The 23,738-nt window shown below is 35.4% G+C and overlaps 1 protein-coding gene and 1 long non-coding RNA gene across 6 annotated transcripts in view; one reads left to right on the forward strand and one right to left on the reverse strand.

Annotated features, from left to right (window-relative positions):
• The window catches only part of LRP1B (LDL receptor related protein 1B), a 1,941,900-nt gene that overhangs the window by 323,535 nt on the left and 1,594,627 nt on the right, over positions 1–23,738 (forward strand). For all 4 annotated transcript variants that reach the window (XR_013518953.1, XM_078327882.1, XM_078327883.1 and 1 more), the window contains exon 2: positions 13,851–13,973. Coding sequence is in view for 3 of the 4 variants with exons in the window: in XM_078327882.1 (XP_078184008.1) it covers positions 13,851–13,973 (123 nt within the window). In the remaining variant the exon portion in view is untranslated. The remainder of the gene's footprint in view (positions 1–13,850; positions 13,974–23,738) is intronic.
• LOC118154766 (uncharacterized) overlaps positions 1–23,738 on the reverse strand; it is a 114,534-nt gene that overhangs the window by 22,305 nt on the left and 68,491 nt on the right. The window lies entirely within an intron of this gene.

The following is a 23,738-nucleotide window of genomic DNA, read 5'->3' on the forward strand; positions in this document are numbered from 1 at the left end:
GACATGTGTCTTCTGTAGAGGGCACTTAATTATCTGTGTTTCTTGTGGTTATGTTTGGGAAACCCATTGAGCTTTTCTTCATATTTCATAACTACTAAAATAACATAGGTCCACCTACCTAAGACCTCTGTCCCCCATCACATAAATGAATAAAGATGCTATTCTCATTTGGTAATTTATTTTAGATATATGTCTACAAAAAGTAATCAGTCTAGAAAAACCACTGTCTCACTATCTTTTTATTTTCTAGAGGGCTTTCATACATTTTAAATATTTATTTGATAATGCAGTTGAAATAAATGGAATGAAATTAATTTACTCCATGCCTTTGATTCCGGAGAATACTAGGGAAGGAGACTCCTGACAAAATCATAAGGGTAGGCCTCTAGTACTCCAAACTCCTTTGTTTTTACTGTTTGGTCTTTTTTTATCTGTGCTATATTGCCATGATAGCCCCATCTCCATAAATTCTTTCCTTTGATCTGTTATTCACTAAGTTGTAAATAAATGATAGAAGGGTTTACTTTTTTCAGAGATCATTGTTACCTTTTGCATTAGCCTGTTTCACATGGCTACAAGGAACTCCTTGAGACTGGGTAATTTATAAACAAAGAGGTTTAATTGACTCACAGTTCTGCCTGCTTGGGGAGACTTCAGGAAACTTACAATCATCGCAAAAGGCAAAGGAGAAAAAAACACCTTCTTTACAAGGCAGCAGGAGAGAAAGCTCACAGGGTAAATTTCCACTTTAAAAACCATCAGATCGTGTGAGAACTCCCCCACTATCCAGAGAACAGCATCAGGGAAACCATTCCCATGATACAGTCATCTCTCAGCAGGTCCCTGCCTAGAACATGGGGATTACAATTTGAGATGAGATTAGGGTGGGAACACAGAGCCAAACCATTTCACCTTGGTAGAGCTGAGACTCACATAATGGAATTTTAAGTATCAGTGAGCAGGTAGGAAAGATTTAAAAAGCGGAAAGCATTGAGACCTGTTTAGAAAGTATAAGGTTTGTGCTACATATCAATAGCTGCATGCAGGCTAAGTATTAATAATGTTTATATGGTTTCCAAGCAGGTGTCTTTAGTACAGCATCTGCAGTGCAGGCACATGTACATGTGGAGGTGTTAGGGGCTGTTACAATCACTGAAGGCAATGCTGCTGTGTAACACCTAGTGGTGAGTTGTTCTAAATATATTCCCATTGCAAAAATTGTTGTACTCAAAATGCCAGTAGAACCCAGCTTGAGAAAAATTTCATGTAGGGTTACAAGAACAGGCCTTTTGTCAGATGTGTATTTATATCCTGATCTTGCTAGTTGAGTAGCATTGAAAAAGTTATTTAACCCTCTGAACAGTTTCACCTGATTTGTTAGATGCATTTAATACATTTTTGTAGGCATAAAATAAAATACACAAATTGTTTAATTTAGCATGTGGCACATAATGAACATTCAATAACTATTATTACTACTTAAGGTATTAATAATTGTATCTCCCACAAAAAGTTATTTTCAAAATCTACCAACTTATAATAATGAAAAGTAAATAGCCTAACTGAATGGTTACAAAAAGCACATTAAAATATTGCCTATATTCAAGCAAAACAAAGTAATTATTCAACCTAATTTCTAAACTTATTTTTACTTTAGTCCAGGCCAGGCTCAGTGGCTCGCACCTGTAATCACAGTATTTTTGAAGGTCAAGGCAAGCAGATCACTTGAGCTCAGGAGTTCAAGACCAACCTGGGCAACATAGGGAGATCCCATCTCTACTAAAAAAAAAAAAAAAAATTAATATCCTGGCATGGTGGTGGGCACCTGTAGTCCTAGCTACTCCAAAGGCTGACACAAGGATTCCTTGAGCCTGGAAGATGAAGGTTGCAATGAGCTACGATCTTGCCACCACACTTCAGCGTGGGCTAGAATAAGACCCTGTTTCAAAACAACAGCAAAATTTTTGTTGAGCCTAAGTTTAGTCTAATATGAATTATTGTTTAATATTCCCTTAACATGCCATGTTTCCCCTTTGTGATCTCCCTTTCGTTTGGTATTCTGTCCTTTGCCTACTCAGCTTGACAGTCTTGTATCCTTTTATTAAAATGCTGAAGAAACACCTTTTGGGGGATGCTTCTTTAATGACTGTGTCAGTTACTTCTGATTGTTAGCATGATCACCCAACACAGAATGACTAAGCAATAATGATATCATGAATATCACCCAACACCCAAGTGCTGATCACTTTCCACCTCCTCATCCTTACTGTGCTGGCCTTCATGTTCTGGCTTAGTCTCATACTAATCACTTAGTCTCCTACTAATCCCAAGATGGCTATGGCTGCTCCAGACCTGAAATGCTCATAATCTAGAGCAATGCAGGAGAGCTTCTCTTCACAGGCTTGGCCTTTCTTTTCTTTTTTCTTTTATTTTCTTTTTAGTAAAAATGAAACGTTTTCTAGGGACAGTCCTAAATAACTTTTCATCTCAGTTGTCATTCATCAACACAGGCTGCATGTCCATGTACTAACTGTAAGAGATATGGGGAGAGTAAGCATACACCCTTCCCTATCTCCATAGTGGAAAGTGGTATTTTTCAAAATGGCAAAGACTGCTGCTGTGTAGGCAATTAACATATATTCTTCACATCTTCTCCTTATCTGAACTCCCAACTCTGGCTCTGTCCACAGTATGAGTTCTATTTTCATTGCTCTTCCAACAGCACTCCAGATGCATCTATATTAGCACCTAACTCACCTGATTGTAAATATTTCTATTTTTGTCCATCCCTTTACCAAACCATCAGCAGCTTGTAGAATGAGACCCCTGTTGTCTCCATCATTATATTCTTAATGCCTACTTTGGTGTACAGTAAATGAGTATTAAATAAACAAATACATTTAAAAACTTTTAAAATAGGGAAAAAGGAATTATAAATGAAAATATATTTTAATATTAAAATAATAACTTGAGATGAAGAAATTATAGTATTTGAAGGGCTTTTAATGGTTAAAACATAGCATAATAGATAAGATATTTCACATCATCCCTGAAAAAGCCAAAGTCTAACCATCTGCTTCATGTCTCACTAAGTCTAGAGATGAGGAAAAAAGATGTGAATTTTTGTATCCCATGGGATATTGGATGAAGATCATGCAGGATTTAGATAATAGAGCCTGCAAGGAAATGTCAATAATTTAGGCTCTTTCTTTTACATTTATGAGGGAGACATAAAAATTTTCTCCTTTCTTAATAAGGTAGTATAGGAAATAACTCTTGCTGATTCATTTGAACGGGCTTTTGAACAAGGGCAGGTTAAAATGAAATAGAGCATTTCTACTGAAGTTTCAGAAAAGAACACACAACTGCCAAGCATTAGTCCAATGATAATAAAAACTCCAGTTAACCATGTTGAATGTGTCAGCTTTATTCCACTGAATATGTACCCTTTGTCTCTTGCTAAGTAAAAGACAGGATTTTTACTTGATCTGTGTTTGTGTGTGTCTGTGTGTGTGTGTGTGTGTGTGTGTGTGTCTATTTTGTGGTAAAGAAGCAGTTCCAAACAGATCTATGTTGAATCCCTTGTAATTCTCTATATCACTGCATAAAGAACCCAAGAAACCTACCAGTGTTTAGATTACTACAGAAAAAAAATCCCTACTTTCTCCCTGAAAATTAAATGTCAAATTGGATTTGAAATGTTTACAAAGGTACTTTTCATTTGTTCATTATGATAGAAATGATAAATGAGCAAAGCTTCTTCCTGGGGATAATGTACTTCTTCAAGTTTTCAATTCTGTCTCCGTTTTATATGATATTTTGTGAGTACAAATTGCCATCTGCAGCTCCAAAAACACTTGGTGCTTAATAAGGCATGGAATGATTACACATTTGGTAGCATCCAATAGAAAGCATAAAAATATACTATTACTTATGATTTTTTGGTAAAGGACATTATCATATTTTTGTATTTTTCCATCTCCCAAGAGTAAAAAATGTATACACAATTATACACAAAAATATATACTTCCCAATTCATATACATCTCATTCAGAGATGCCAGCTATTTATGACTTATTAACCATGTATAAGATTTTTCATAAAATTCTTTCATATGTTTCTAGTCATTATTGCTGGCCTTCATCCTGTGCCAGCGTATTGGGACTGACATTTTACATCAAGGAGAAGAAAAGCCAATTTATGTAAAAGTAGACCATGTTGAAACTAAAAGAAATCAACTAAGGAGAAAAAGGCCTTTAATGGTACACTAGCTTGCAACTTGCTTGTTTCTTAGTCATTAGATCAGCCTAACACTTGTGATGTCTTGTCTGTGACATGAGACTAGAAAATTGTTTTAGTCTCTTTTTTGCCATTTTAACAAATCACCACAAATTGAGGGACTCAAAGCAATACAAATTTCTTACAGCATGGGAGTCAGAAGACTAAAGAGTGCTCACTGGGCTGAGTTCTTTTGGAGGCTCTAGGTGATGATCCATTTTCCTGTCTTTGCCAGCTTCCAGAGTTAGCCCGCATTCCTTGATGCTTGGCCCCTTTCTTAAATTGCAGCAGCTTCTTTGATGACACATCTACTTCTCTGCTCTCTGATCTCCCTCTGACAAGCACCCTTGTGATGATAATAGGCCCACTAGGATAATCTAGGATAATCCCCTACCTCAGGATCCTTTACTTAATCACATCTGCAAAGTCCCTTTTACTATGTAAGGTGACATATTCACAAGTTCTAGGAATTAGGATGTGATTTTCTTTGGGGTGCCATTATTCAGCCTACCATGGGACTCTTATTCAATTTTAGTCAGTTTCACATTTTATCCTTATTTGGCTTGTCTCTCAATCTGTCTTAGCTTCAAGGATGAATGAGCTGTAGCCGGAATTGTTCATTCAACTTAAAATATGCAAACTTGTTTACATATTGTGCGGGTATACATGCATATATATCTGTAGACTAAGTTTCTAATTATTAATAGCGTCTTAACATGAAAATGGAAATTACTGATTAAGAATCATGTTATACTATTGAAATACAAATGTTTCAATACTTTTCATCACTCAATGTCCTTTGAATTCAAGCCTCTGCTGATTTTTCAGGATGGGATTATCATAGATTAGTGGTATCATGAATTGTGATATTATATTCACAATGTGTGAATTATAGTGTCCAATAGAGTTTTTCAATAAGCCACCCATTTTGAGAAGAAAATCTATTCTCTTTGCAAAATGAAACTGTCCTAGTTCAAGCATTTTTAGTTTACCTTTCCCAACCCCGAGCCCCTAAAATGTACATAATCCTAGCATTTTTCTATTCCTATTATTTATAGACAGAAGACAGTGAGTTACATTTTATCTTGTGGTCACAGATGTGATTTTCCTCAAGGAATTATCTTTTGCAAAAAACTATAACATATTTGGCTAAGTTACCACTTCACGCCAGCTATTGTAGAAGTCTAATTTTCAGCAGTCTTTAAGAGACTCTGGAGGGTAACGCTGAATCTCAAGTTTGCTTTTCAGTTTTCACGGATGTTTTAATTTTATATAGAATAATCTTTACTATTCAGGTATTTCATTTTAACCATGGGAGAGCTTAATTTTATTTTAGTGATGATTAAAAAAGCTATTTATCATCCTGAAAATAAAACACAGAATACTCGTATTGCTTTGGTTTTTCTTTTAGCCCCTCTTTTTGCAAAAATAGTGCATAATTATTGTCAGAAAATTTGGTCTCTCTTTCATTAAAGTCTTCTTTAATTATATTTTTAATTGACCTAATAATTGTACCTATTTGTGGGATAGATAATGTTACTATACATGTATTGTACAGTGATGAAATCAGGGTAATTAGCATATCTATCATCTCAAAGATTTACTATTTATTGGTGTTGGGAACGTCCAATATCCTCCTTCTATTTGAAACTATAATATATTATTGTTAATCATAGTAATTCTACAGTGATACAGAACACTAGAAATTATTTCTCCTATCTTGATACAATTTTGTAACAAATTTCTTGCTATCCTTTCTGTCCCACTATCCTTCCCAGCTCCTAGTATCCTCTGTTCCACTTTTTATTTCTGTAAGATCAACTTTTCTATCTTCCACATATGAATGAGAACATGTGATATTTAACTTTCTTTTACTGCCTTATCTCACAAAACATAGTGTCCTGCATCCCTGAACTATTTTCTTATTGTAAACATGAAGTCTTAGGACAGAAGCCCTTGCCCCCTAGAAGCTCATCACACAGTAGGTGCAATGCATACAATGAAGTACTGTAGAAGCTTTTTGGTGTTTTGAGTAGAGTGTTGTGGATCCAGTGACAGAGAAAGAAAAAGTTCACTGGGAAAGCTTTTATTAAAGGATCTAAAATGTCATTAGACTTTAGTGAATAATTACAAGTTTGTTAGATAGGAAAGGGCATTCCAAGAAAAGAAATATAATGATAAAAGTATATGAATATCACATTTAGGGAAATTGAATAGAACAGTGAGAAGAGTTAAAAAGTGTATGTTGAGTTGGCAAAATGACAGTAGAAGAAATTATTTAGAAAGACCTCTAACAATATTATGAAAAACAATTTAAACGGAATTCTGAGCAATTTATTTTTAATGTATATATGCACATTTTTCAGAGGCAGGTGAATGTAAAGGAAAGGAATTAAGGTACTTCTTGATATTTGATAACTATCATTGTTCTTGTAATATTACATGAGCTTTGTCAAAATTCAAATTTGCATTTGTAATATTTTCTGTAGCCTCTACAAAAATTCAGTTCTCTTTGTAATAAATTCATTGTCTGCTATATGAGACAAAAGGAAGTATAACCATATTTCTCTTTTAGCAGTTATGAGTGTTGTGGTATGAATCACTCTATGTTTAAATTAGCAATGAGATATAGAGACAATAAATAAATAGTTGATATTAACTAAACTCTGAAAACATAAGTCATAGCATTTCCCTAATACTTAGCTGTTCAGAAGACTGTATGTATTCTTTAATTTACCTATGCTTTAAAAGTATTTTGAAACCTAATTATCTGAATCCCTGAGGGTATTGCTGTTGAGTTGACTAAATACTATCCCTCCTTTATGTTTAATCTGTAACTAGCTACCAGAGTAAATCATTTATGTTACCTTAAAGTTTTTCTGTAGTGCCCTTTTATATATTCAATAGGCAACTTGTTGAGATAACATTAGTATATATAGCATTAGTATAACAAGTGAACTTTTAGGAAAAATGGCACAAGATTTTTGTAAATTAATCATGGCAAAATATTCAAGGAGCTGGGGGCTACATAGTTGTGAAGTAGACCCCTATTGATAGATGTTTGTTTTAGTATTTGACTTAGTTACTGTTTTCTGAAAAGATCAAAATTAGCAGTTCATCTTGATTTTAAAATGAGAAAATATAAATTAGCTAGTCTGTGACAACTCAGGTATATACATTGTTTCATCTATGACTGTATCAAACTTTCAAAAATATTTATTATAAACTTCTATGAAAATACATAATTAGATGTTTTCATGTAAATGTGGAAGGATAATTATACTAAGCCTTTCTCATGCCAGGGTGAATCCAAGTGAGTAAACTGTGTAGGCTATGCTTGTCCTAATCTTTTCATGTCTTTTGATTGCAAGGATCTATTATTATAAAGAGATATGCATGGTACTAGCTTTGATCTTCTTCCTTAGGGATGTAAGTAAAACCGCCTTCACATTTTCATAAGCTCCTTGTTTTAATTACAGTGTAAAACACTATGTTTCATATAATAGGAACACATTTAAAATAAGATTAGTCTGACTATCTCAGAAGTGTGGGGTGAAGCATTAAATAGGCTAAATGAAAAACACATATAGATACAACATATTTAGCTTCTGATTCAAGGAATTCAATCCAGTGGCTATATTTTTAAGTAATCACCTTGAAATACTGAAAATTCATTCACTTGATTCCTATAACTAATGTTTTTAAAAACTGACTTTGAAATGGAATATCTGGTTTAAAAATAAATAGGTGTGTTATATAGCAGGCTGTTCTTATCTGCTATTTCCTAGAGGGATAATATAAAATATCCCAAAACTGTAACAATATAAATTGTCTTTAAAGATTGAAACTTGCCTTAGCAAGCTGATAACATAGGCTCATTAGGTAAATCCCATTAGATCTATCTTATTCCTGAAAAAAAAAAAAAATGTCATTTTGAAGCATGATGAATTTGTGTATATCTCCACGTGCATATGAGTATTGAGGATGGGTGGTAGATTAGTCAAGGCTCCCTAAAGGGACAGAACTAATAGGACAGATGAATATATACAGGGGGGTTTATTATGAGAATTGACTCAAAGGATCACAAGGTGAAGTCCCACAATATGCTTGTCTGCGAGCTGAGGAGCCAGGAAGCCAGTCTGAGTCCCCTGACCTCAAAAGTAGGGCAGCTGAGAGTATAGTCTTCGGTCTGTATCTGAAGGCCTGAGAGCCCCTGGCAAATCACTGGTGTAAGTCCAAATACAAAAGCTGAAGAACTTAGAGTCTGATATTTGAGGGCAGAAAGCATCTAGCACAAGAGAAAGATGGACGCCACAAGACTCAGCCAGTCTAGTCCTTTCACCTTCTTCTGCCTGCTTTTATTCTAGCCAGACTGGCAGCCGATTAGAATGTACCCACCTAGATTGAGGGTGGGTTTGCCTCTGTCAGTCCACTGATTCAAATGTTAATCTCCTTTGGCAGCACCCTCACAGACACACAGGAACAATACTTCCCATCCTTCAATCCAGTAAAGTTGACAGTATTAACCATCACAGATGGTTTGCATATTTTACCAAGGGATTTTCTTCTGGGATTTTCCCAAAGAATTATTCTATATCTATGGTTCCATATAGGTGAACCTTTGGACACTAAAACAAAATAAAATGAACAAAACATCCACTGTCAACTTTTAACCTTAGCTGGATACTCATTGTTATTACAAAGTTGTTCTTTCACAAATTCTTAGTTGATTCCTTTTCTAATTCTAATACAACTATTCTAAACCTTTACAACCCTTTCATGTTCCACATTCTTCAAATTTCTAAAACTAATCCTTCTCAGTTTTTGAGAAAACACAACTGATGAAGACTATGTTAACTTTCTTCCATACCAGCTAAAAATTTATCTATTTCATTTTTCTATCTTTTTTTCCTCAGGACAAGTGTTTCTACTATTATTTCTGTTCTTATTCCACCTCTATATGTTTTTCTTGGGCACATGGCTCTACTTTCACCTTTTTCTTGGGCCTCCAGTCTCTTTCTCTAGCGGTATCTTTCCCTCAGGCTATGAGTCTACTCCAGATTTTTAAAACTCACTGTATTTGAACTTTGTCATAAGTGATTCCTTTATTGAAATTTCACATAACTTTAGTAAATCTCCTTTCCCCCTGCATCCTCCTCCTATATCTGTGGCTAAACTTTGTTTCCTCTGTCTCCCTGTCTGACCTACTCTTACCCTTTGCCTCTTTCTCTTGACCAGCTATTTATCCCCCACCCTCCTCTCACGTCAATTTAATCTACCCCTATGTCTATTCCTCTAGTTTTTCACTAACTTTGTGTAGCCCCAGTTCTCTTGTGTTGCCAGTTTTACCCAGTCTCCTGAGTTATAGATGTAAATATTTCACTGACTAGATATTTTTTCTTAGATGTTTCCAAAACATCCCATACTCAGTATAATTTTTAAATGGTTAGAGAGTCATACGTTTGGGTTTAACTAACTGAATTTAAGATTCTGGCATTTACTAAATGGTGAGCATAATATTTGAGTCTAGTTTCCACTTTAAATACAGTCTTGAAGTTCTGTTCAACCAACCTGTCTTTCCACAGTTCTATCTCCTCTCACCTGGATGGTTGCAATAGCATTCCAGTTGATCTCTCTGCTTCTACCTTCACTTCACTATAGTATATATTCTCAACACAGTAGCCAAAATGATTCTTTAAAGAAGTAAGCCAGATCCTGATGAGAGAGGAGAACGGATGAAACCGGTCAGGCAAGCAGTTAGGGCAGGTCCTCCGCAGAACTTCTTTAAACCAGGAACAGCCTGAAAATCAAGCTGCAGGCTTCAAATAAGAAAAAGCCCACATCCCTAAATGGAAACATCCACTCTGTGAGCACAGATGAACAAATTTCACTACATTTTTCTCTCCCCTTGGTGCCTTTGTTCTGTTTTGTGCTCTTCCTCCCAATTGTCTCTTATTTTTCATTTGTTTTACATATACCTGTCTTTCTGTGATTGGCCACAGGCGAAGTCTTCATTTGTGTAAAGTGAAACATCACTCCAGCTCTGCAGGCCAAGAGTTCACTTCTGCCTCCTATTGGTTCTTTACACTATCCTCTCTCCTTCCAAATGGTACATTTTCAAAAACAGCTAACAGACAAGTCAACCCACTCCTCCTCATTCCCAGTCCATAAAAACCCCAAACTTAGCCCCACAGCCAGCAACCGTCTTTTGGGCTCCCTCTTGCTCCTGAGATCTTTTCTGTCAATAATAAATCTCTGCCTTAACCCTTTCCAGTCTGTGTGCCTTATTTTGGTTGTGGGACAAGAATCTGGAACTCTGAATGACAAAAGCAAAGAGCTGTAAGGCTCCCCCACCCACTGAGCTGCTGGCGACAGGAGTCAATGAGCTGTAACACTCCCTGCAGAACTACCAGAGTGAAAAAGCTGCAACACTGTTACACTGCTCAGAATCTTTTAATGGTCTTCATCCTGTTTTTTGTTTGTTTTTAGTAAAACAAAACCTTTATCTGATCTCCTCAGATGTGGTACTCTCTGACCACATCTTTTCCTAATTCATCTTTTTCTGCAGTCACATGACCTCCTTAGTGTTCCTCCTGCTTCAAATCCTAGCTCTTGACCTTTTATTCAAATGGGTGTCACTCTCACCTTACTTTGGTGTTTATTCAAATGTCATATTCTCTGCAACATATACTCTGACCACCTATTTAAAATTGTACCTGCCTCCAAACTCTAACCTTCAATCCCTATCTCTGTTTTAATTCTCTCAGTAAGGTTTATCTTTTAATGTGCTATACAATTAGCTCATTTGTTTTGTTTTTCTCTCCTCCCATTAAAATGTAAGATCCATGATAGAAGGAATTCTGCCCAATTTTTTTTATATTTATTTTCATTATTGTATCCCTAGTGCCTAGAACACAGTAGAAATTCAATAGTGTATTAAATAAATAAATAAATAAATGAACAAATTGGATGGAATGGTGGAAGTGCTTTCTGTGCTATATATCATTAAATATTATTTATTATTTCTAATATGATTCAGCTCCCCCCATGAGTGGGCTCAGAGACATATGTACACATGCATTCAGTCTACGTTTTCTATCTGTATGTCGTATCTTGGTTTTATGACACCATCCGTTGTTTAAGACTATATACATGAAGATATATCGGATATTTTCAAATATTTAGTCACCAATTCTTAACTCATACTTCACATTACTTGGATCAGAGTCTTCATCTAATTCCCTAGTACCTTAGTCCAGTCATCTTGAACTCTTCTCTAGACAATTGTAACAGTCTGTTAGGAGATGGCTTTGTAGCATGTTTTATTATTAAATATCTTTTTTAAAAGTATTTTCTGTGACTTCAAATTACAGACAAAGTACTTCCAATGGCAATCAAGGTCCTTCATTACTGATCCTGACCTATGTTTCTCAGATGCTCAATTCCAACATCATAAGTTATTTTCATGGCCGCCTTCTTTATATTTTCAACAGGTACCTATCAATTATTCACTGAGTCACGCACTGTGCAATGACATTTCTCCCTCTCCACATAACCATTTGTTATGGTTTGGGAGGAATGAAGATAAAATCTAGTATTTCAAGATCATAGATCAAACACAAAGTAGCTATAGATACAATGAACATCTGTTCTGACTTTTCTGGGATAAACTGGTTTATACCTGTTGTCCCAGTGTAATTACTAATAAACCTACTTGCAGTCTGAGAACACTCTCAGCCTGGAGATAAATTATATGGTTTCTTTATCTATAAGCAAAATAATTTGAATTTTATTCCATGCTCTTTTTCTATATTAACTTCAAAAGTTATGTGACAGCCTAAAGCAAAATGTAAGCCCTCCTCCTTTAGCATTCAAGCCTACTTATAAATATCATACACCACTGTTTGGTGAGGAAAACCCAGGTCTTACTACCTGAATGCCATTTCATTTTCAGCAGAAAATTGACTTTTTTCTCAAATGCCCCACAATAATTATTGTCTTAGCCCCTGTTTACTCTAAACTTTACCTGGAATATTCTGTATTCCACTTATCCAAAGCCTATCCATCTTTAGAGGAATGCAAACATCCCAAAATGATTTTTTTTATTTGTCTCCATCTGTCTCTTCCCATGTTCTCTTTTTTAAGCACTTTTTGGGGCGTGAGATCTGTAGGCGCAACTAGTCTTTTGGGTCCTTTAAGACAAAGACTGGCTTCTACATCTTTGATTCTACAACACCAAGTCTGGTCCAATGCAAAGTATGCTCAAGCAGCTTCATGTAAAAAACAATGATGACAGTGGTGTTGATGAGTGTGGTGGTGGTGAACTTAATGAAAATATAAAATATCTATAGTTTGAGAATGGAAAAGTCTATTCTTATACCCATATTTGTAGATTTTTAGATATATGTGTGTTTGTAATGCATATTTACTGAAATTTACGCAGCTAGTCTCAGGTGGAAGGAAGTCGAGGGAGAGAAAGAAAAGATGTACCGTATTTTATCAAATCTAGGATACTATTGAGAGCGTGATATAGTATTTTTATATTGCTCGGGCAAAGTTGTCAATTAAGTTATGGCCTAATGCTTTCATATCACTTAGAATTTTTATATGATATTCACTGAAAGAGCTCACTGAGACCTATTTAATGATAGATTTTTTAAAATCTTAAGTTGTTTTTACATGCAGATAACAAAAGTACTGGTGGAACATAATGGCTAAGGTGTTCCCAACACTACTTTACATTCAGAGGCCATCATTGTAAGAAACATTCCTATTTCAGACATATTAAGGTGTAAAAAATAATTATTTTTTAAAGGGATTCACAATATATAAGTAAATATATTGTGAAAAACAAACATCTGATGAGTTTGTGAGAACTTGAGGAAGGGCTGTAGATTTCAAATATTCTGAAACAAAGGAAGAAAACAGCAGACTTTTAGTCACAACCAACTGCAGAAAATCTGAGATAGGAAAAAAAGCCTTATAGAAGATTGCTATCACTTCTGCCTTCTTGTAGCAGAAGTTGTCATGTTGGAAGTCATGACAAGAAAAGGAAGAAAATGCTGTGATATTGGGGATCCAACTCATGTAGAGATGTGAAGCCCCATTATTAGGATGGATGGATAAAAACTGAATACCCAGAAATGGATTTTAACTATAATATTAATATTTAACTCAACTGATTTTTTCTTCCAGAGTTGAAAAAGAAACTAAAAACTTCTATGCTCAAGAGCTTCTGCTTTGATTCAACATCTTATATAAACTTATTTTCTGGAATATCTATATTCCATCTCTGGTCTGATAAAGTCCCTAGTCATAAACACAAACAGAATTTTTAACTATTTCCAGAACAGAATGTGTGAACTTATAACAAAGTCAAGTGTATTAAAATTGTGTGTTTGAGCTGAGCAGTTAAAATTAGAAAAATAATTGGTTTGTCTTTGCTGCTGAACAGAAAATGTGGATCATATTCATGTACCTTTTATGCATTGCTTTCTCATGTTTCATCTTTGTACTGCTCCTTCTCATGTTCAGATCGTTCATATTTTATTTTGAAACATTTTCATTTTCAGATCAGCAGTTGTGTGATCCTGGTGAATTTCTTTGCCACGATCACGTGACTTGTGTCTCCCAGAGCTGGCTGTGTGATGGGGACCCTGACTGCCCTGATGATTCAGACGAGTCTTTAGATACCTGTGAGTATAAAGGTTCTCATGCCATTCAGATTTACCTTACATGTGAAACTAAATGTCAGTTGTTTTCATGGATGACTGCTGTTGTAGCTGATTTTTTTTTTTTTTTTAAATAGCCTAAGAAACCTTTTGTTTGTGTTTTTCAAAAAAAAGGTATGTGAAGGAAGGCATAAAATGCAGTTTTGGAGTGTGAATTAACTTATGAAAGGAAAAAATGTGCGGTTAATTAATTCAGCAAGATTGTGTTCACACTAGAAAAAAAATGACGTGAGAAAAAAATATTTAAAAATGTAGCCTTAAAAGGGAAAGAGACCTTCTCCAATACATTATCTCACACATTTTGAAACAGAAGGAATATTGGGGAAATGAAGCTTTAGTTCCCATGTTATTTATATTAATATCTTAGGGCATTATACAAATAATTGCACATCTTTTCCTTTGAGCCTGAAAGATAGAAACTTTATTCATTCATAGAGTCAAGATCTTTGCCTTTATAGTATCAGATTAAGAAATGCTTAGTATACGTGAGTCCTAATCACAGTTGCGCTGCTATAACTTGGAATCCACTGAAGGTTTATTCTGTGTTATAAATACCACTGTAATAAAACTATAAATAATAACATGACCATAGCTAAATATGCCCCACTTTTTTTAAAACTCACTTATAAAGGGTCTGAACAGTTCCCTGAATATTCATAGCAACATTTCTAGAACTTCTCACATCAACCTGTGCTCCTCAGGTAACCAGGGATGCTGACATGTCAGTGTCATCCTCAGAGTAACCACATGAAGTTAACCTTAAACCACATGAAATTAATGTTGAAAAAAATCCATCGTCTTCATTGCTTGATATTGTAGAAGTAACAATTATTGGTTCCATTTGCCACTTTCATCTATCTGTTTACAAGTCTTGCAGACAGTTCTGAAGAAAACTTGCTGTTAGAGTCAAATGCTTATTAATTTCCTTTGTGTTTGACAGTTTTTTAAGGTTTCTTAAAAAGTGAAAACTTGGATATTTGCATGAATTGCTTCTCTTTATTTTGAGCCAATCACTTTTTCCACAGGAAGAGGTTATAGTCATTTATACTACATTTCCAGTTTTCACTAGTTAACTCCCAAAAACCCTTTACTAGACTCCTTATAGCATAGAAAATGTTCTAGGAAGATGTAAAAAATAAAAGATTAGTTAAAAAAAATTCTAACGAATAAATTGTGATAAACCCATATGGAGGAATATTACTTGGTAATGGCAAGAAATGAAGTACTCTCATACATACTACAACATGGATGAACCTGGAAATCATGCTAAAGGGAAGAAACTCAGCAAAAAAGATCTTATATTTTATGATTCCCTTCATATATAAGACGCAAAATAGGCAACTCTATAGAGAAAGAAAGTTGGGGACTGGTTGCCAGCTGCTAGGTAATGTGGGGTACAGAAGAGGGAATGAGGAATGACTGTTACTGAATATTTGGTCTTTTGGGGGGATGATGAATATGTTCTTAAATTAGATTGTGATGATGCTTGCACAACTCTGTTGATAAATTTTAAAACGTGAGAACGTTTCAAGATGAAATTTTGGGGAAAAAACATGGGAACATACATTTTAAATGGGTGAATTATGTCATATGAATTATATCTTAAAGGTATTTGAAAAGGGAAGATAAATCTCAACATCGTGCATATGGATGAAGAGATATAGGAATGTAGAAAGAAGACAACAATAATAAGTACTTTGGACCTACATCATACAAGTATTGAGACCATATTTCAATGTCCTAACTCTTTTTAAGCTTTAGCCCTCTCCTTTTCAAGTGCTATCTAGAAGTGAAATTCTCTCTTCTTTGGCTACAAGGAAAGACTGCCATGGCATAATCATAGTAAGAGTCAAGTTCTTTAATTTTGATAATAGGGTCTTACATTCTGCCCTGATCCTCCCATAAATTCTGAGATGAAGAAAATAACAAGGATATGACATAGATTTGCAGAATTCATATGCAGGAAAGCCAGGGGGAAGGGGAAACCCCGTAGAACTGTGTGACTGGCCCAATGCAGTAGCAGTTGAGATGAAATGGTAGCATAGCACATTTAAGCTGGAGTCTCCTTCATGCTGGTGAATAATGGTGAACAAGGATGTTCCCTTTGTGCTTAAGAGGGAGCACAATGGGAAATCAGACAGGAGAGATTTTGTGTCTAAAGAAGCAGTAGTAACCTGTGTAGTCAGTAGGTAAAGTCCAGAGAGAAAAGAGACCTCTCGATGCATGTCAAAGTAGGTGATGATAAATATTATGCCCACTCCATGTCTCTAAAAATATGGCAGATACCCAGCAGGCTCATGCCAGTGGACCCGACCTGTATGCACTGACCTTGAGTGGTTAGGCATCTACTCAAAATGGTCTAAGTAGTCACTGCAATGCTGTTAAATATTTGAATAGCCACCCTGCCCATAAGGTACATACCACCTTGAATGCCATAAAAAGGGGGTCCTTCATAGAGATTAGGGCCTTTTAGCAGATGGAGGCCTCAAATTGGAAATTGCATGTCAGTTAATTAAAAAGAGAATGATGTTCTGCTTACTTAGTTTGTAAAATGAAATCCATACCTGCTCAAGAGTATTTCTGGTAGTTGTTTAAGTACACAGTTCTTTTCTTTCCTTAAGTACACATTTGATGGATTCAAATTTAAAATGTTTCTTCACTTTAGCCATTCTGAGTTTACCCTCTAACATTAAAATTGCTGAATATTCTTAAAGGCAACACTGAAACTGCTCTGTATTAATGTAGCCACATGTCAAAGACTGAGAAATAACTGCTTTTCTACCTGTTTTATTTATTTAATCTGTTCAACATATTTAGATTTAAGTTTGATTAGCCTGTTCCATATAAAGGGTTTCAGTCAACACCAATTGAAATTCGGAGGCACATGAAGAAAAGGCTTCATGAAAATATCAGTCTTTTCCAAATTTAAATTTCTCAATCCAGATGTTCGCCATTATCATTTTCTGTAATCACAGGGCTTTGTAATATGTTATTTTATAATATTCACATGTAGTCATCACTAATCTACATAAAAGAATTGCATAATTTTATAATTATATGAATGTATACATTTGATATGAGAGATAAATATTAACAATGAAAAATCTTGAAGACTGAGTCTTAGGAAGGATAATGTGCTCAGTATATGAACAAAAGTATGTTAAAATCTTTGATTTGAAGACAAAGTATGTTGCATCTATAAAATATTAGATAAAAACAGCTGATAGAATAGTTATTTTTTTCTGAAATCCACTTAACTTTAAAGTTAAGTTATGATAGACCACTGTAGCATAGAATTTATTGTTACATTGTGAAATCTCTGAAGTGACAAAATTCTAGCAGGAATTAAATGGATATTGTTTGGAAAGAAAAAAAGCTTTACTCACAAAATGCTGATGACCTAAATGCTTTAGAAGGAAAACATATGTACAGAAAAATAAGAAATCTTGGAAACTAAATGAAATTTAGATATTTACAGATCTGAAAGTTTACTGAGTCCATATTTTCCTTGTCTTCTCTGTTTGTGCTCAGGCTCTAGGAGTATTCTCTAGTATTCATGAAGCAGGAGTTAAAATTCACTAACAGCAGTACACTTAGAAAATTGTTATGTGAGGTTGGCTTACAACTCAGCTGATTTCATGTTGGGAAGAGTTGCCAAAATATGCTATTGGAAAATTTTAATTTATAATCTTACCCTTGGGTATGAGAAACGACTTTTAGTCATAAAAATGAAAGCCTGTATTACTGCATATTACTTAAAATATTTTTTCAAGTATCTAAATAATGACTAACACCCATTTTAGGTTCTATGAGGCTATAAGAATAGAAAATCAGGGAAATCACCATCTTTCTACTCATAGCTTTCAACCCAGTGTTGTTAGTATAGCATGTAATGAGAATGAAAATGAATAGTGGAAATGTTTAGAGAATGAAAGCTTGGTACCACCTGTAGCGGGGAAGTCTCCTTGAAAGACACTTTTATTCTGAGGTATTCAAAATTTAATTCTTCTAGAATTTTCTGTGGAATGCTTAATGATACTTCCTTTTCAACACTTGGCTCCAGCTGATGTATGATATTTTCCAGAAATCTGACATCATTATACTTAAAACTAGTTTCTTTCTTTTGAAGAAAGGAAGGTATTAGCCATGCTATTCATCCTTCTTCCCTATTGCCCGCCAGTTCCCTTTCACAGAATCATTGAGTGAGTTCTTCAGTCACAGATCATATTTTGGACATAATGACTCATTGACCAACAAAGGAGAATAAAAATGGCCTCAGCAATATACGCAAGGTGGACTCTTCTCTGTCCTGTCCTTTTGCAAGGGTCAGCATCCTTTTTATCTGGAAAGATCAGATAGAAAAATATTTGGGCTTTAAAGGCCCATATGATCTCTGTCGCATATTCTTTGTTTCTATTTGTTTTTCAGTTTGTTCTGAAAACCTTTAAAAGCTAGGAAGAAAACAAAATCTCTTAGCTTATAGTCTGTACAGAAACAGTCCACAGGTCAGATTGGGCCAGCAGGCTATTTAATTTGCCAAATCTTTGTTGTAGTAGCGTAGCTGAAATATATCTGCTATATGGGTGAGACAGGTCCGGGCTCAGGCACTGCTGCTACATGAAACAGCATAACCTCACACAATGAATGCATGAAGCATAGAGTTGTGTTTGCATCCACCAGTCATGGTGCCAGACTGAGGCAATATGGTATAGTCTACATATGCTGGATTTTGTTTCCTTCTATTTTTGTATACTTCCTTATTGGTTAGGATTGCATTTGACCACGTTATAGAAACAGTGACTTTACCAAATAGAGGTTTCGTTTTTTTATTAAAAAAAGTTGCAAAAGTAGATAATTCAGAACTGCTGTGGCAGTTCCTGAATGACAACAGGCTTCTCCCGTCTTTCCTGCTCAGGTCCATATCCATAGAATGGTTGCTTCTCCCCAAGTGGATAATTTCATTTTGGACAGCCAGAAGGAAAGTAGAAACGGGAGAGGCAAATTCCAGGTGAGTCTGTATGTCAGGAAAAGGATAAATTTCACAGAAAGCAAACGTAGTAGATCTCCTTCACCAGAATGGATTACATGGGGCATGGGGCAATGAGTACTCCTAACAAGATCTATTGCTTTCCTAAAATATATTTGGGGTTCTTCTAGTAAAGAAAAGGGGAGAAGAGATATTGGCCAGACAAAGGAACCTAGTAATATGTACCACAGCACCCCTTCACTGTCCTCCTTGGCATCTGCTGCACAGGAGCTGACATGCACAGTGCGTGGTCACAGCAACTGCTTGGCTCCAAAGCTGTTTTTCCATAAACATCTTTCCTCTTGGACAACTAATCTAATCATACTGTGCCTCCATTACCCCATCTGTGCAATGGAAATGATAGTACCTGCCTCACAGTAAAGTGCCCAAAATAAGCGCCTATTTCCTAGCAGCATTCCTTCTCCACTCCAGACCCCATCTGCCTTCCTGATGCCCAGAGCTCCAGTGAGGTATCCTACCTTGAGGTTCTTTTGATAGACTATCCAACTGCCTCCTCTTGGTAGATCCTCTCTCTTACTAGAAACCTAAGTGAAAATCAGTTGTTGTTTTTTTTCCCCCTAAGGATATGGCTAGAAAGATTTTAATCTATATATGCTAATTCAAGTTATACATATTTTTTAATAATCAGGTATATTAAGTTCTAACACTGGGAAAAATTTGGCATAGAAATTATTTGGAGGCAGATAACTTTTTCTAGAAACTCTTCCAAAAACATTGATGTTGAAAAATTGACTAAAGTTGAAATGCATGTACTTAAAAAATATAATAGTCAAAAATATTAATTGACACTGCAGTCATGAAATGTAGATAATATCTCATTTTTTAAAAATGAAGAAATTGAGTTTATAATTATTCTCTTCCCTTCTAAGTTGGCTCTTATTAGTGAAAGCAGAGTTTATATTTCTTTGAACTTGCCATTCTTTTTTGAAAACTGAGATAAAGCAGGATTCAATTCCTCAAAGAACCCTTCAGGCTACCTAATTTAAAAATACCTTGTCATTTGAAAATCATGGAAGGCCATCCCAAAAGAATTGTTTCACACTGGCTGTGGGAGTGATCAGCTCTAATTGAACAATGCAGTAAAAGGAACAAGTCTCCTGGGTACTAGGAAGAGAAGCATTTATGAAAAATGAAAGTGACTGTAAGTCATTAGGTGAGATGTGAATCTGCATGAATTGACCAGTGCTTCTATTATGTTTCCATTGTTGTGGGATTTTAAACTTTATTTAGAGAGTAGGATTTTAATGAACTTCTTATATTCATACACTGACCTTTCGCCTTGGATATAAGATAGAAATCCTTTCATAATTTCCTTCTAAACTTTCTATCTTTGACACAGGTCAGAGAAATAAAATAGAATTCAGGTGGGAGGTTATTAGCAAACAGATACTGCCCTTTAAAATTATGTGGTAGAATAAGGCACTGAAAGTAGACTGTAGGAACTATAAAATATATAGAAGTATGGAGTATGGTCCGTGTTTCTAAGTAATAGTGATTTAGAGGTCACTTTGCAATGAGCTAATATATGAGAGTCACAAAGCTAAGCTTTTCGTTAGGTAGAAAAGCTGAAATGATCTTACAGATTAAAGGGAAAGCATATGAGACCCATGAGGACAGTTTATGTCTCTTTCAATTCTTTTTGTTTTGTTCTTCATTTTATTCTGAGACTCCTCTCTTCAGCAGTAGAGAGGCCAAAAAGCATTGACCCTTCTTTAATAATGAAAAGATTCCCACTTAAGAGTTGATATGCAGGGGGGATAGGAAGGTGGGGATAAGTATAATTGTGAAGTGAAATGGCCTATCTAACACTGGTATGTTTCCCCAGTGCAGTGGGGTAGGAGTAGGGGGTGACATTTCTCCTCATTCTGCCCTCACAATGCACTAATGGGTCTCTGAGAGTCTGCCTCTGCAATTTTTTTTTTTTATAAAAAGGTTGATTGCAGGCATAGGTGGAAGAACTACAATTCACACAGGCATAGAGAGCTCAGCAATGACAAAAGCTTCACCTTTTCACTCAAGAAGTCACTGCTTTTCAGTCTTCTGATCCAAGATCACAGGTCACAGAATAAAAGAGGACACATGTCCCTCAGGCAGGACTATACACTACGGAGAACGAACACTTTAAAATGATGTAAAATAAAAGGGGTGAAATGAAATACAGGAATTCTAGAAACAACTGGTGAAGTCTCCTTGGCTTAACGGGTGATGTGCTGTAAACAAACACTCTTTCAGGACTCTACAGGGACAAAGCTGGAAACTGAGCAAGGAGTCTTCCCAGAAAGTATTCAATCCATCGTTTATCTACAACTAATCTAGCATTTGGGGTTGGGGATGAAAGCTTCTTACCTTTCAAGGGTGAGCACATTTCTTCCCGGAGGACGTTTTATTCTTTATAGTCAGTGTATAAAATTTACATTTGACTTTCACTCAGACGTGCTTCTAAAATGACATGTTTTGCCAAATGAAGCACTAAAGAATATTGTGTTCTAAGAACTTATTTTTAATGGCGATGCCTTTCTTTTTCTCTCCCTCTCCCTATGTCTTCCATCATTCTACTCTGAAATACCTCTACTCTATGCGTATGGAATTTTCAGTAGGACAGAGTCTCTTCAGATTATTACCTGCTATATCGGCCCTGCTCAGGTTTAGGCAACATAACTGACATTGGGTTTTTTTTTGTTTGTTTGTTTGTTTTTAATATAAACTTGATAACGTTAGCTTTTCTGATTTTCAGGATGGCAGAAATTGCTCTCAAAGGAGGAAAGTTAGTCAAAGATACGTGAAAACAGGGCTTGGGTAGGAGAGATCCGATTCGGTGAATGTGGTTTATAGCAATCCACTTTCGAATTTTGTACTAAAGAAAGATACCTTGGGAGGGAGGGATCTGCCCAAGTTACTCACTGGCCAACCTTGAGAAGTCAGACACAAGACAGGAGAATCTCTCAACTGAGACACATTTTTCTCAGTATCCAGCAGCAAAGAAGAAAACAAAAACACTTCCCAACATCTCTGACTGAGTTGCCAACAGAAAAGAAATTGTTAATATAAAATGCTCATCTTAGAAATCAGCATGAATTAGCAAGCAGGTAGCCATCCACAAGCAAACAAAAGAGGCCCAGAGGAAACAAACCTCGCAGACTTCTTGATCTTGGACTTATGGCCCCCAGAACTATAGGAAAATAAATTTGTGTTGTTCAAGCGACCCAGACTATGGAACTTTGGTATGGCAGCCATAGCAGATAAATTCCACAACCTCCTATATATCTACTAAAATTGTATTTATTTTAATACCAGTGTAAGAAAAATACAGCAATAAAAAATTTCTTATATTTTTCTTGAAGATATATGCTAAATATTACTAAACTCTAGAGTACTAATCTTATAGACATGATAATCCTGTTAAAGAAATGTGAAATGAAATCTCCAGTTTCTAGTGGGGTAAAGGTAGTTACAAACTCTTAAGAACACCTAATATAATTATACAATGTTATTATTCAAATGAAAAAGCACTCCTCATTGAAAATCCACTGAAAGAATATACTGCAAATTTATGTTTTTTCCATGTATTGATAGATGGTGGGTTGCTCCAAACTTTTCAAAAATAGATTTGCCTGAGACTTGTCCTCCTGGTGATCTGGGATATGCAGTGGAAGTGCAGTTAATGGCTCTCTTTACAAAGCTATCTGGTTACAACACAGAAATAAAGGCCGGGTGCGGTGGTTCAATCTCAGTGCATCAGGAGGCCACGTCAAAGGATCACTTGAGTCCAAGAACTAGAGATTGCAGTGAGCTATGATTGTGCCACTGCCCTCCAGCCTGGGTGATATATCCAGTGAGATCTTGTCTCTAAAATACATAGAAACACACACACGTATGCATACATAAACAAATAAGCTTGTATATTTGACCTAAGTTCCATTATTTTCCAAGGAAAACAGGAGAAATGTTTAATAGTTGTATACATCAAAGCATGCATATTATTAATATTTTATATTATGTTGTTATAATCTATATTAGATTATTATAATTTTCAATTCTGAATCGATAATTGGGTTAGGCAGTAAAGTCTATGTAATTTGACAGTAAAAAGAAATGTTTCTTCACATGGGCTTTTAGGGAATTTTGTTACATTTCGCTTTGAAATGTGCATGTTAGGCAATTCAGTTTCAAAATAAATGACACATTATTCATTTTCACTTAACTAGTGAAGAATATGTTGTCATTGAACTACATTTCTCATAATATATAGGTGCTTTTTATTTATAAAAACTAGAAACCATTCAATCAATCAGCAGCTATTTATTGGGGGACTATTGAATCAAGGTGCTTCTGAGCACATAAAAGCAACAACCACTTATCCCATGCCTTTTCATGTGCCATGGCTTTAAGCTATGCTAGTTACTTTTTTCTCATTTTATCTATTCTGGTTAAATGCTTTTCTTTGTATGTTAAAGAAGATGATGTTTCTGATAAAGATTAATGATGATTACTGACACAAATGAATGATTCATATGAGCCAGACGCTGTGCTGTGAAGGTCACATGGATTTTCCATTTTGATGTTCACAGAAACCCTGAGCAGAATGTCAGGTAGAGTTGCTCAGGTTGTACAAGGTGGTGAAGTGACATAAACATTGCAGATAGCATGGGTATATATATTTTCTCCCAAAGGGAAATAACTTG

This window comes from Callithrix jacchus, chromosome 6 (assembly GCF_049354715.1).
Source record: "Callithrix jacchus isolate 240 chromosome 6, calJac240_pri, whole genome shotgun sequence".
Taxonomy (NCBI): domain Eukaryota; kingdom Metazoa; phylum Chordata; class Mammalia; order Primates; family Cebidae; genus Callithrix; species Callithrix jacchus.